At 43.0% G+C, this 13989-nt stretch overlaps 1 protein-coding gene across 2 annotated transcripts in view; it reads right to left on the reverse strand.

Moving 5' to 3' along the window:
- Positions 1-13989, reverse strand: part of CLNK (cytokine-dependent hematopoietic cell linker) — a 209256-nt gene that overhangs the window by 47634 nt on the left and 147633 nt on the right. For both annotated transcript variants that reach the window (XM_010857269.1, XM_010857270.1), the window contains exons 9-11: positions 8612-8637; positions 8381-8400; positions 6358-6468 (exon numbers count right to left, since the gene is read on the reverse strand). In XM_010857269.1, coding sequence (XP_010855571.1) covers positions 6358-6468; positions 8381-8400; positions 8612-8637 — 157 coding nt within the window. The remainder of the gene's footprint in view (positions 1-6357; positions 6469-8380; positions 8401-8611; positions 8638-13989) is intronic.

Raw genomic sequence — 13989 nt, forward strand, 5'->3', positions numbered from 1 at the left:
AGGAGGCCGAGGTCCCATTTTTTTTTAACCTGTTTCATCAGCCTATCTGAGATAATGCATCCGTACCCTGCCTCTCCCTCTTAGCAGGGCAAGTGGAAGATAAAGAGATATGAATAGAAGTAATAAAGTAGAACAGACACCCAAAGTATTAATTTGTTTGGGGTTAAAATGAGGCCAATCTCGGTGTTTTTAATGTTTAAGAAACTCTGGCATCTTAGAAATACGGACAGATTGGCCATGTGGCTTCAATTTAAAATGGGTAATTGCTTTTAGACTTGTGATTTTAAGTTAATAAGAGTCAAGCTATGTTCAACTTCTTTTCTAAACCATTCCAACTGTTTAAGAGAACTTGAATTTTTCTATAATTATACATTCACTTTATTAGATTTATAAAAATGAAATGTTAAAGTTTGGCTTGTTAGGGTTTAAACCTGCCCTGTCAGCATTTGAAGTACTTAAAAAATCAATTACATGAAGCGAATAAAGACGTTTCAAAAATTTAAGGATATTTAACTGAGTTCCTCAAGGTCTTATGTTTTAACCTATGTAATGTGACAGGCAGAAGGATTGTCTTTCTGTTTAGATAAAAGCATTCCATTTGTAAATGGAGCAATATATTTATAGATGGAGAAGGAAATAGTAACCCACTCCAGTATTCTTGCCTGGAAAATCCCATGGACAGGGGAGGCTGGCGGGCTTCAGTCCATGGGGTCGCAAAGAGCTGGATACGACTGAAGCAACGTAGTGTAGCGCATATTTATAGATGGAAATTTAAGACTTCGGGAAAATTGGCCTTTGAAACTGGTAACTTTCAAAACCTGGATTTTTAAGTGAGAATCCACTTAGGAAGTAAGATGTCCTCTCTCGGAGCAACAAATGTCCTTGGGCATTGAAATGCCTGTGGTGACAAGACCCCCACGAGTTGGTTGCCCCCCTCACATGTGAAATGAAGGTATTGGGCTTTCAGGGGGTCCTTTCAATGAGATTTATGAAGACAGAGAGACCCACAAAGTGACAGAATGGAGGAGTGAGGGTGGGTACTCTGGCCTCCCCCTCTAGCCCCAACCTGCCTCTCTGAGAGCATCTTTCCACTCATAAACTGTCCCATGATTGGCTGCTGGAGATGGTCAATAAATAAAACGTGGTCCTTGACTGCACAATAAAAGTTTTGCACACTCTTTCCTGTGCATAACTGGTGCTCGTTGTGTATTTGAGGATAACACTATTTTTAATGTAAAAATAGCCCTTCCTGAACCTCTCTTAGTTTCTGGCTTAGTTTCAAATGAATTGGATTTGAGTTTTTGCTCTGTTATCCTTGAGCTCCATCACACTCAATAAGTAAAGTTTCCTCTCTGAAGCTTCATTTTCCCATCTGTGAAATGGGTAAATGCCGACAGAAATGAAAAGGGTTGGTTAAGGTTCTCATGAAATAATACATGTGAAAGCCATTTGGAGAAGAAGAACACCTTACAAGACACTTTTAACACTTTTAACAGTCACACCCTCCTTAACTTAAACTTTTCATTCTGACATAATTGTAGTTCTCCCACAGTGGTAGGAAATCATACAGAAACATCCCATGTGCCCGTAACCCAGTTTTCCTCAAAGGCAATATCTATAATGATAGATTATATCATTATACCTATCATTATATATCTATATTGTAAAACTATAACAATAATAAAGTTCAGACTTTAAAATAGTTTCCATTCATGAATGTGAATTTGCGTACCTTCTTTATAATCCATACTTTCTCTCTCTTTATGGTTTCTCAACATGTATAAGGATTTTTTTCCATCTCCCAAATCATCAGAACATACATACTAAGATGGCCTGAGCTGATATGGTGTCAGCAAGGTTGAAGAGGGAAAACCATAGTTAGGCAAATGAGTGCATTGTTGATAAAAATATCACACACTTCCATTGTATATATGTACTACAACTTCTTTATCCATTCATCTGTCATTATACAGAGTGAAGAAAGTCAGAAGAGACTTATGAGAGTCGCATATTAAAGCATGTATATGGAATCTAGAAAAACAGTACTGATGAACCTATTCGCAGGGCAGGAATAGAGACACAGACATAGAGATCAAACTTGTGGATACAGTGATGGAAGGAGAGGGTGGGACGAATTGAGAGAGTAGCATCGAAACATAAACATTACCTTGTGTAAAATAGATAGCTCATGGCAAGTTGCTGTGTTCAACACAGGGTGCTCAACCCAGGGCTCTGTGACAAATCTAGAGGGGTGGGGTGGCATAGAGGGTGGGAGGGAGGTTTAAGAAGGAAGGGACATAGATTCATGTTGTCCCTGGTGGCTCAGACAGTAAAGAATCTGCCTGCAATGTGGGAGACTCGGGTTTGATCCCTAGTTGGGAAGATCCTCTGGAGGAAGAAACGGCAACTCCAGTATTCTTGCCTGAAGAATCCCATGGACAGAGGAGCCGGGTGGGCTACAGTCCATGGAGTTGCAAAGAGTCGGACACAACTGAGTGACGAACACACTCACACTCACATGGCAGAAACCAACACAACATTGCAAAGCAATTATCTCCTAATTAAAAGTAAAATTTTTTTTAAATAGCACACACTTTATGTAAATTATATTTTGGCTGAACCGTGCACCTTGGGCCACTGAGTTGGCTGAAGCTTAAAGGAAATTTCAAGAGCTCAGTCTGCAGTTCTGTGTCCTTATCAGAAAACTGCGGATTGAAGCATTGCTTTTTGCAGAATGCTGAGGACTCCAAAGTGGCCCATGAGTAGCTAGAGCTGCAGCAGGCAATGATTATGCTCCTGACTTCTCAGGCTGATTTTTATTTGGTGCATGTATCATGGCATTCAAATTACAATGGATACAGAGTGGGAAAGTTTTCTTTTTTTCATCTTTCTAATTATATCAAGGAGAGAGTTTACACGCAGTGGTTAGTATATCTTAAAAGTGTTTGTTGCTCAGTCGTGTCTGACTCTTTGCAGCCCCATGGACTGTAGCCTGCCAGGCTCCTCTGTCCATGGGATTCTCCAGGTAAGAATACTGGAGTTGGTTGCCATGCCCTCCTCCAGGGGATCTTACTGACCCAGGGATTGAACCCAGGTCTCCTGTGTTGCAGGCAGATTCTTTACCATCTGAGCCACCAGGAAAGCCCATATATCTTGAACATCACTCTAACTTTATTTTTCTTCCCCTTTAACAGAAAAAAACCTCCTCCAGACTGAAAGTTTTGCTCAGAAACTGTTTTGTGGTTACTTATGGTAGTGCTATGTTTCCCTTTTAAATATATCTATTTAAATAAATTAAAAAAAGAGCTGAGCAAAAACTATGAAGCACATGGGTATTGTAAAAATCATAATGATGACCCACAAGTGGCTGAGAATGTCTAACCAACATTCTCCAAACATCAGTGTTCTCTCCTGGCTTCGGGCTGTCAATGAGTGCTCTAAATGGCATTTTCCTGAACTGAAGGGCTCTAATTCAGCAATTGTTTTGCGAAGCCAAGTTTGTTGTTGTTGTTCAGTGTCCAACTCTTTTCGACCCCACGGACTACAATATGCCCAGCAGAGAAGGGCAGAGCAAGCAGAGACCAAGGGGGGCTGAAACACAGACTCGGGGACACCCCACCACCTGGGGTGAGCAAGGCCAACTGGAAGGGCTGCAGCTGTTGGCTGCCTTCACTGGGCAGTTGATCCCCAGATGTAAACACAGTCGCTCCAGAGGGTGATTCAGCCCACGGGACCCAGGGAGCAGCTGTCAGGAAGGCAGAGAGCCCCAGCTGGCCAAAGACACTCAGATCTCCAGCCTTCCTTCTGTTTTCAGATAAAGTGAACCTCACAACAGCCTCATGTGGTCTTTCCCACGTGGTCATTAGCAATGGCCATCTGATGACATAGCTGGGCACAGCTATAAATAAATGCAAAGCTCTCTTCCTAAAGCAAAGGTCTTGGTCATTTCTTTTGCAAATATTTTCTCTCATTCTGTGGGTTGTCTTTTCATTTTGTTTATGGTTTCCTTTGCTGTGCAAAAGCTTTTAAGTTTAATTAGGTCCCATTTGTTTATTTTTGTTTTTATTTTCATTACTTTCAGTTCAGTTCAGTTCAGTCGCTCAGTCGTGTCCGACTCTTTGCGACCAATCTCCAAAACATACAAACAACTCATGCAGCTCAATAACAACAACAAAAAAAATCCAAAGAGTGAGCAGAAGATCTAAAGAGACATTTCTCCAAAGAAGACATATGGATGGCCAAAAAGCATGTGAAAAGATACTCAACGTCACTAATTATTAGAGAAATGCAAATTAAAAGTACAAGGTATCACCCCACACCAGTCAGAATGGCTGTAATCAAAAAATCTACAAACAATAAATGCTGAAGTGGGGGTGGAGAAAAGGGAACCCTTCTATATCGTTGGTGGGAATGTAAATTGGTACAACCACTATGGAGCCTGGAGGTTCCTTAAAAATCTAAAAATAGATCCAGCAAAACAACTCCTGGACATAAACGCAAAGAAAACCATAATTCAAAAATATACAAGTACCCCGATATTTATTGTAGCACTATTTACAATAGCCAAAACATGGAAGCAACCTAAATGCCCATCAACAGAAGAATGTATAAAGATGTACATATATACAGTGGGATATTACTCAGCCATTAAAAGGAATGAAATAATGCCATTTGCAGCATTATTAACATGGATGGACCTAGAGACTGTCATTCTGAGTGAAGTAAATCACTCAGAGAAGGACAAATATCATATGATATCATTTATATGTGGAATCTAAAAAGATGGTAGAGATGAACTTATTTACAAAACAGAAATAGAGCCACAGATGTAGAACACAATTTTATGATTACCAGAGAGGAAAGAGGCGGAAGAATAAACTGGGAGACTGGGATTGACATGTACACACTGCTATATACAAAGCAGTTCACTAACGAGGATCTACTCTATAGTGCAGGGACCTCTACTCAGTGACTCTGTAATGATCCATATGGAAAAGAATCCCAAAAAAGAGTGCATATGTGTGTATGAATAACCGATTCACTTTGCTGTACACCTGAAAGCAACACATTGTAAATCAACTATACTCCAATAAAAAGAAAAGAAAAGAAGTAAGACAAAGCTCTCTTAGTTCTGGTGGCATTCCCAATGTCTTGCAATGGACTTTGCATATTTTGCCCCCCCCCCCCCACCCCCGCATCAACAGTCATTTACCAACCCTATAACTTTAACAAGACACCTAACTTCTCTGAATCTTAGTCACATTTTGTGCCCTGTGGGTAGGGAGCCCTTTTTCCAGGCATCTATTATGTACCTCTACTGGGGTGGGTACTTTGGCCTTTTCAAGCCTTAGAAAACCAAACTTTACTGGGCTGTGGGCATGTATGCTCAGTTGCTTCAGTCATGTCTGACTCTTTGCGACCCCATGGACTGTGGCCCACCAAGCTCCTCTGTCCACAGGATTCTCCAGGCAAGAATACTGGAGTGGGTTGCCATGCCGTCCTCCAGGGGATCTTCCTGACCCAGGGATTGAACCTGAGTCTCTTGCGTCTCCTGCATTGGCAGGTGGATTCTTTACCACTAGTGCTGCTTGGGAAGCCCCAAAATAGGGTTGCTGCTGCTAAGTCACTTCAGTTGTGTCCGACTCTGTGTGACCCCATAGACATCAGCCCACCAGGCTCTCCTGCCCCTGGGATTCTCCAGGCAAGAACACTGGAGTGGGTTGCCATTTCCTTCTCCAATGCATGAAAGTGAAAAAGTGAAAGTGAAGTTGCTCAGTCGTGTCCGGCTCTTAGCAACCCCAAGGACTGCAGCCTACCAGGCTCCTCCGCCCATGGGATTTTCCAGGCAAGAGTACTGGAGTAGAGTGCCATTGCCTTCTCCACAAAATAGGGTTATGGCTGTCTAATTCCGTTAGGTACAGATAGGAGATGCTGTTTAAGTGATTGTTCTTTCTTCTTTCCTATGCTGTGACAGATGTTACCCTAGAACTTGACAAAAGTTACCTCCTCACCACAATTCTACCTCATGAGGATGGTTAATTTCTTCTTATAAATATGCAGGATTCAGAGATATTTAAGAGCTTCCTGAAATTTTGCAGCCAGAAGTGGCTCAACTGGGATCCAAACCCCATCCTGCTGGGTCCCCAAAACCTGTTCTTTGCAATGTAAGGAAGAAGGACATAAAAAGAAAGTGTATTTTCCGTGAAGGAGTCAAACTACAGGCTTCTGAGATGCTTTCTCTAAAGGTGGGGGTGGCTCTCCCTACCAGGCTGGGGAATCTACTTCAAGAGGTGGCCATCCTTCCCCCCCACCCCCATACCTTGGTCACCTCATTGTCAGCAACAGCAAGCCTCTCACCTGGCCCCTTTCTGCGCTTCAGGGAAGGTGTGCCTCTGGGGGAATGGTGGCCTGCTGCTCGGTGGCTCCGGGGGGAGGGGCTGGTACTTCTTTGGAGGCTTGACCGGTGGCCTGTGTGAAAAGTCAGAGTGACATGGAAGCAACCTAGATGTCAATCGGCAGATGAATGGATAAGAAAGCTGTGGTATGTGTACATGATGGAATATTACTCACTCATTAAAAAGAATGCATTTGAATCAGTTCTAATGAGGTGGATGAAACTGGAGGCTATTATACAGAGTGAAGTAACTCAGAAAGAAAAAACACCAATTCAATATAGTAATGCATTTATATGGAATTCAGAAAGATGGTAACAATCACCCTATATGCGAGATAGCAAAAGAGACATAGATGTAAAGAACAGACTTTTGGACTCTGTGGGAGAAGGCGAGGGTGGGATGATTTGAGAGAATAGCATTGAAACATGTATATTACCATATGTGAAATAGACTGCCAGTCCAGGTTCGATTCATGAGACAGGGTGCTCAGAGCTGGTGTACTGGGATGACCCTGAGGGATGGGATGGGGAGGGAGGTGGGAGGGGATTCAAGATGGGGAACACATGTACACCCATGGCTGATTCATGTGAATGTATGGCAAAACCACTACAATATTGTAATTAGCCTCCAATTAAAATAAATAAATTAAAAAAAAAAAGAAGAGTCAGAGTGAGGAGCTGAGAAGTTCTGCCATACAGATGGCTCCTCAGACCCAGAATTCAGACAGCCCTGCCTTCTGTGTCCCCAGATTTGGGTTGGAAATGGCAGTTTGGGGGATGGCTTACTACTTTACAGGGAGCTTCAAAAGTCAGAATACTCATTCTTCTAACGAGTCTTAGTCTCTCTCCCTGCAGCTTGCCCTTCGGTCTGGTTCTGTTTTTTTTTCCAGAGTGTGATGTAATTTGCTACAGGGTTTCACAGGTCTATGCTAGCTGTTGACATTTTAGGCTGCCTGGGGGGTGAAACTGTGATTGCAGGCTTTCATTTGCCCCAGATTGGAAGACCTGAGCTTTTGAATTTCTCCAACGAAATGGGACAATGTTCCATAGCCAATCGCTCACCAGTTTATTCCCCTAGGCCCTCAGTCGTTCACAGAGTAGGTCAGGCCCTGTTGGTGGTGCTGGGGACGCAGAGGGAGAAAAAGACACAGACCTTGGCTCAAAAAGCTGCCCTCTGGGAGGGCAAAGAGAGGAGCGGTGAGAAGGTGGCCCACCATGGTAGGAAGTGCTGTGATGGAGGTCCTCATGGGCCCAAGTAGGACAACAGAGTGGCCAACTCAGGACCTGAGAAATCAAATCTGTTGGTTTCTCCATCCCCCGTCGTGTGTGTGTGTGTGTGTGTGTGTATATATATATATATATATATGTGCATACTTAGTCACTCAGTTTTGTCTGAATCTTTGTGACTCCACGGACTGAAGTTCACCAGGCTCCTCTGTCCAGTGGATTCTCCAGACAAGAATCCTGGAGTGGGTTGCCATGCCCTTCTCCAGGGGATCTTCCCAACCCAAGGGTCTCACCCAGGTCTTTTGCGTTGCAGGAAGATTCTTTACCATCTGAACCACCAGGGAAGCCCTACATATACATATTAACATGTATATAAAATACATGTACTTATGTATAAAGACATAAATACTTATATAAATATATACTTATATATTATTGGTCCCTTGAAGGCATTTCCCAGTGCCAGGACTCTGGTAGACTTCTGTACTTAGAGGAGGGAGAGACTTCTGTACTAAATGAAGGGAAAGAAACAGGAAGCAGGGAAGCAAGGCGTTCATTAAAGATGGATGCGTGAAGGGATATTGACTATATGACTGTGAATGAATGAATGATTAAATGGATGAACGAGGCTTGTTTACTCTTGTTCATTGACCAACTCTTTAGTTTTTCAGTGTCAGATGTCTGTGTTTCTCTTTTCAAATTCTGGAACTAATCATGTAAGTATATTGTGAAACAAAATTCTCTTTTTCAGTGTCTTACCGAGGAGGTGGTAAAGGAGTCTGAAAAAGGAAAGAGAACCAGAAATTACAGTTATTCTTTGAGCAGAGCTAATGGTTAACAATTTTTTTTTGGTTTAGAGACAAACAACAAAGCCCAACCAAACTTCTAGGGTATATCTTTCAAGTGCCATCTAAGCCTTCACATCGTCCATATTCCTATGGTTCTAAAATAAAGAGTGGGTAACAAATGCATTTTAATGTTTTTTCTTACCTTGTTTCCCTTTGTGGGTTTGTCTCCTAAAACATAAGAAGAAACAGGAGTGAGTTTATGGCAAATGTCATTATCTTTACATACGTTTAAATGGAAATCATCCCCATTTGAATAATTCTGGTGCAATACCAATGAACATTTGTTGCCATCTTATGAAATACCCAACACCATGCTAAATACTTTCAGTATGTGATCTCATTTAATCCTTGCTTTTGCTCTGGATGAAGAAACTGGAGCATGGGGAAGTTAAGTACCTCACCTCCAATCCCCCAGTTAGTAAACGGTAGAATGAAGATCTCATCGCATATGGTGTGACCCCTGAGGTCCTCTCTTAACCATTAGCTGTTGATTGATATCCTTTTATATATGTAGTCATCTTATTCAAGTTCTTGCCTCCCACTTTCATCAGGCATTTCTAAGAAGAGAAAAACTGCATCACAGAACATTTCAGATGAAAGGGTTTTCTAAGACCCCGGAGTCCAATTACTTTATTTGATGAAAGACGAAACTAGGGAGGACAATTGCCCAAGACCATCTGACCCTAGAAAAAGCCTGAATGGGGCCTGGAAAGGATTCTCCTGATGTCAATGTAGTTTTAGGGGCTCCCCCAATGGCTCAGTGGTAAAGAATACACCTGCAATGCAGGAAACCCAGGTTCCATCCTTGGGTTAGGAAGATCCCCTGGAGGAAGAAATGGCAATGTCCTGGAGGATCCCATGGACAGAGGAGCCTGACAGGTTACAGTCCGTGGGGTCTCAAAGAGTCAAACGACTGAACCATCTCATTCTTAAGTAGTTTTATTTCCACAGTGCAATTCAACTCAGACAATTATTGAGCTGCTACTCTGAGCTAAGCCCAGGGCCAAGCTCTGGAGTTAAAGACAAATGCAACACAATCCTTCCCCTCAAGGTGTTTCCAGTTGTGTTTACAGGCCAAGTTCTAGCTTCTGGGGACACAATGGGGAAGATGAGAGACACTGTCCCTGCTGCCATAGCGCTTACACCTAAAGGGTAGTCGTGCACTACCTTTCCTGAAGAAAACACGTCAGGAAGAGAAGGGTGTGGCATTGAAGGGACACATGGGAGATGAGTTGGTCTGGGGTGTCAGGGAGAGCTCTTGGAGTAAGCAATGTTCACTTATCTGTAAAAATGGATGTGACCTGATAAATGCTGTTTTATAGGGGGTGAGAGGAGTCAGTGAGATGACTGCATCTTATCATGGCTGTTGTTCAGTAGCTCAGTCGTGTCTGACTCTCTGGGACCCCATGGACTGCAGCAGGCCAGGCTTCCCTGTCCTTCGTCATCCCCCGGAGCTTGCTCAAACTCATGTCCATTGAGTCAGTGATGCCATCCTGCCACTTTGTCCTCTGTCATCCCCTTCTCCTCCTGCTTTCAATCCTTCCCAGCATCAGGGTCTTTTCCAATGACTCGGCTCTTTGCATTAGGTGGCCAAAGTATTGGAGCTTCAGCATCAGTCCTTCCAATGAATATTCAGTGTTGATTTCCTTTCAGATTGACTGGTTGGATCTCCTTGCAGTCCAAGGGACTCTCAAGAGTCTTCTTCAACACCACAGTTCAAAAGCATCAATTCTTCAGTGTTCAGCCTTCTTTATGGTCCAACTCTCACATCCTTACACGACTACTGGAAAAACCATAGCTTTGACTATATTGACCTTTGTTGGCAAAGTAATGTCTCTGCTTTTTAATATGCTGTCTAGGTTGGTCATAGCTTTTCTTTCAAGGAGCAAACATCTTTTTAATTTCATGGTTGCAGTCACCATCTTCAGTGGTTTTGGAGCCCAAGAAAATAAAGTCTGTCACTTTTTCCATTGATTCCCCCATCTATTTGCCATGAATCAAGTATCTTATCATAGGAGACTTAAAACTCAACTGAGCACTGCCTGAGTCTCCTTTCCTTATTTGTGAGATGACACAATTGGAATAAATCATTGTTTTAAAACTTTGCTGTGAAGAGTCCCCTGGGGTCCCCCTGGGGACACCTAAGGAAACTGTAAGGCTGAGAGGCTGGGTTTCTCACTCATCGTCCCTTGTCACTGTGGAGACTCCATCTCTGTGTACTTCCCATTGGATCTCCTTTAAGATTTCTTTGGGGAAAATGTCTAGCTGGTCAAAAAGAACACAACGCAACACTCACTAGTCTGGATGATTTTAAAGGTTCTTCTAGGCCTAACTAACTGAGGGAAGGAGGAGTAGACTGAGATAAGTGCCTTCTTCAGTCCAGCTCTTCTGAGAGGGCTCCATACCTCTCCAGAGAAGCCAGATAATGGATTTTATTTCACAGGCAAGAGATCTACTGGTCTGACATTACAATGGATTCCCCTTCCCAATAAAACTCAAAGACACCAAAAAAAAAAAAAACAACAAAAAAAACACAAACCCAAATAACAGAAAAACTACCTCATTGGACAAAATTACCATTCTCCTTCTTTTGTTTTTTTAAAATGCATTTTAGATAATATAGACTTCTCTGCATGAATTCAAACACTAATGGGAGATAAAATTTGCAGATGTTCCTAAACTGTAAAAATACAAAAATATGACTCAGGTTTTATCTCAACAACAGCAACAATCTAGTTAATGTTAAGTTGTTGACTATTTTGATGCAATTATTAAAAAAATTAGGCCGCAGGGTGCTTCCTTAAGGCACTAAATCAGAAAGCAGGAAACTAATTTGCCCTCATTTTATTGTGTATTGGTTTCAGCAGCAGAGCTCCCTGAGAAACAATCCTATATCAGCTTATGCTGATGACTTTCCCTGTGAAGCTAAATGTCAGGTGTTCAAGACACCTTTTTCATACCTACTACTGTATCTATTCGGAGAAGACAATGGCAGCCCACTCCAGTACTCTTGACTGGCAAATCCCATGGACTGGGGAGCCTGGGGGGCTGCAGTCCATGGGGTTGCTAGGAGTCAGACATGAGTGAGCAGCTTCACTTTCACTTTTCACTTTCATGCACTGGAGAAGGAAATGGCAGCCCACTCCAGTGTTCTTGCCTGGAGAATCCCAGGGACGGGGGAGCCTGGTGGGCTGCCATCTATGGGGCCACACAGAGTCGGACATGACTGAAGTGACTTAGCAGCAGCAGCAGCAGCACTGTATCTATTGGGGATCAATTCAATTCACTGAAAACAAAGTTCAATAAAAAGACTGAGTATCTGGAATTCAGTAGGAACATTCCATTTATTGCTTCAGAGATATGCATCTCATTTGATTCAGTGATTGTGAATTTAGAAAAGGACATCTATCTTGCTTTTATTCATTCGCTTGTTCTTGAGCCCCTAGTGTATGTCAGGCATGGATTCATTTTTAATAGATTTATTGATGTAGGTGTTGGGGAATACAATACCAGAAAAAAAAGTTTCTATTGTCATGTAAACTCACATTCCAGTAGCAGGAGACAGAAAACAAACAAAGGTATATGATAGCCGGTGGTGATAAACACTGCAAAGAAAAGTGAAGGTCTGGTGTGTGAGAGACGGGTGGTGGGGCTACTGTTTTTCATACAGATGCCAGAAGACCTCTGTGCAGGGGGATGACAACAGAAGCTTGAAGAAAGTGAAGGCACACAGCATGTGAAAACCTGAGCAAGCGTCCCTACAGAGGCAGCAGCAAGTACAAAGGCCCTGGGGTGGGATGAGAACCAAGGGGTTCTACTCTCTGGGCTTCCCTGGTGGCTCAGATGGTAAAGAATCTGCTGGTAGTGTGGGAGACCTAGGTTTAATCCCTGGGTCAGGAAGATCCCCTGGAGGAGGTCATGGCAACCCACTCCAGTATTCTTGCCTGGAGAATCCCCATGGACAGAGGAGCCTGGCAGGCTATAGTACATGGGGTGTCAAAGAGCTGGGCATGACTGAGTGACTAAGCACAACCCACAACACTCTCCAGGCAGCGGTGGTGGAGGTGAGAACGTGCACGGGGTCACATGGGGTCATTTAGGCTGTGACGAGAACTTTGCCTTAACCATAGTGCGTCTTTTCTGTATGGGCTTCCCCTGGTGGCCCAGTGGTAAAGAATCCCCATGCAGTGCAGGAGATGCAGGAGACTCGAGTTCGGTTCCTGGGTCAGGAAGGTCCCCTGGAGTAGGAAATGGCAACCCACTCCAGTATTCTTGTCTGGAAAATTCCATGGACAGAGGAGCCTGGTGGGCTACAGTTCATAGGGTTCCAAAGAGTCAGACACAACTGAGCACACACACACTGCATCCATGCACCTTTTCTGTACCCTGTCTCTAAGTTGTGTACCCCCATTATAATGCAAGTTTTCCCTGGCATCAGTATCCTCCTCATTTAAAATACATGTGTATGCAGAGCTACTGCTGCTGCTGCTGCTGCTAAGTTGCTTCAGTCGTGTCTGACTCTGTGCAACCCCATAGATGGCAGCCCACCAGGCTCCCCAGTCCCTGGGATTCTCCAGGCAAGAACAGTGAACTGGTTTGCCATTTCCTTCTCCAATGCATGAAAGTGAAAAGTGAAAGTGAAGTCTCTCAGTCATGTCTGACTCTTAGTGACCCCGTGGACTGCAGCCTACCAGGCTCCTCCACCCATGGGATTTTCCAGGCAAGAGTACTGAACTGGGGTGCCATTGCCTTCTCCAAGAGCTACTGCATGGTATAGTAATTCCTCTCCTGGGTGTATATTCTGGGCTTCCCAGGTGTCACTAATGGTCAAGAGCCTGCCTGCCAGTGCAGGAGCCGTAAGAGACCTGAGATCGATCCCTGGGTTGGGAAGATCCCCTAGAGAAGGAAGTGGTTACCCACTCCAGTATTCTTGCCTGGAGAATCCCCTGGACAGAGAAGCCTGGCAGGCTACAGTCCCTGGGGTTGCAAAGAGTTGGACATGATATACTAAAGAGAAAGCCAAACATACACACATACCAAAACTTGTATATGAATTTTCAGAACAGTACTATCATAAAAGTCAAAAGGTAAAATTCATCCAAATGTTTATTAACTGATGAAAGAGTAAAAATATGGTGAAAGGATAAACAAAGGTATCTATACTAAGGACTATGATTTAGCAATAAAAAGGAATAAAGTACATGTTACATGCTACAACATGCTACATGTTACAACATAGATGATCTTCTAAAACATGCTCAATGAAGGAAGCTAAAAGACTATGTATTGCATGATTTCATTTATATTTTAAAAATCTAGGATGGGCAAATCCATAGAGACAGGAAGTATATTAGTGGTTTCTTGGGAAAGGGGAAGGTTTGGGGAGCAACTTCTAATGAACAGGCTTTTGTTGGGGGGAGATACATTTTTCAAAACTTAGATTGTGGCCATTTGTTGCAGAATTCTGTGAACATACTAAAGTCATTGAATTGTATACTTTATCCTTTAAATTTTTTAATT

The sequence above is a fragment of the Bison bison genome, unplaced genomic scaffold (genome assembly GCF_000754665.1).
Source record: "Bison bison bison isolate TAMUID 2011002044 unplaced genomic scaffold, Bison_UMD1.0 scf7180017864379, whole genome shotgun sequence".
NCBI lineage: Eukaryota > Metazoa > Chordata > Mammalia > Artiodactyla > Bovidae > Bison > Bison bison.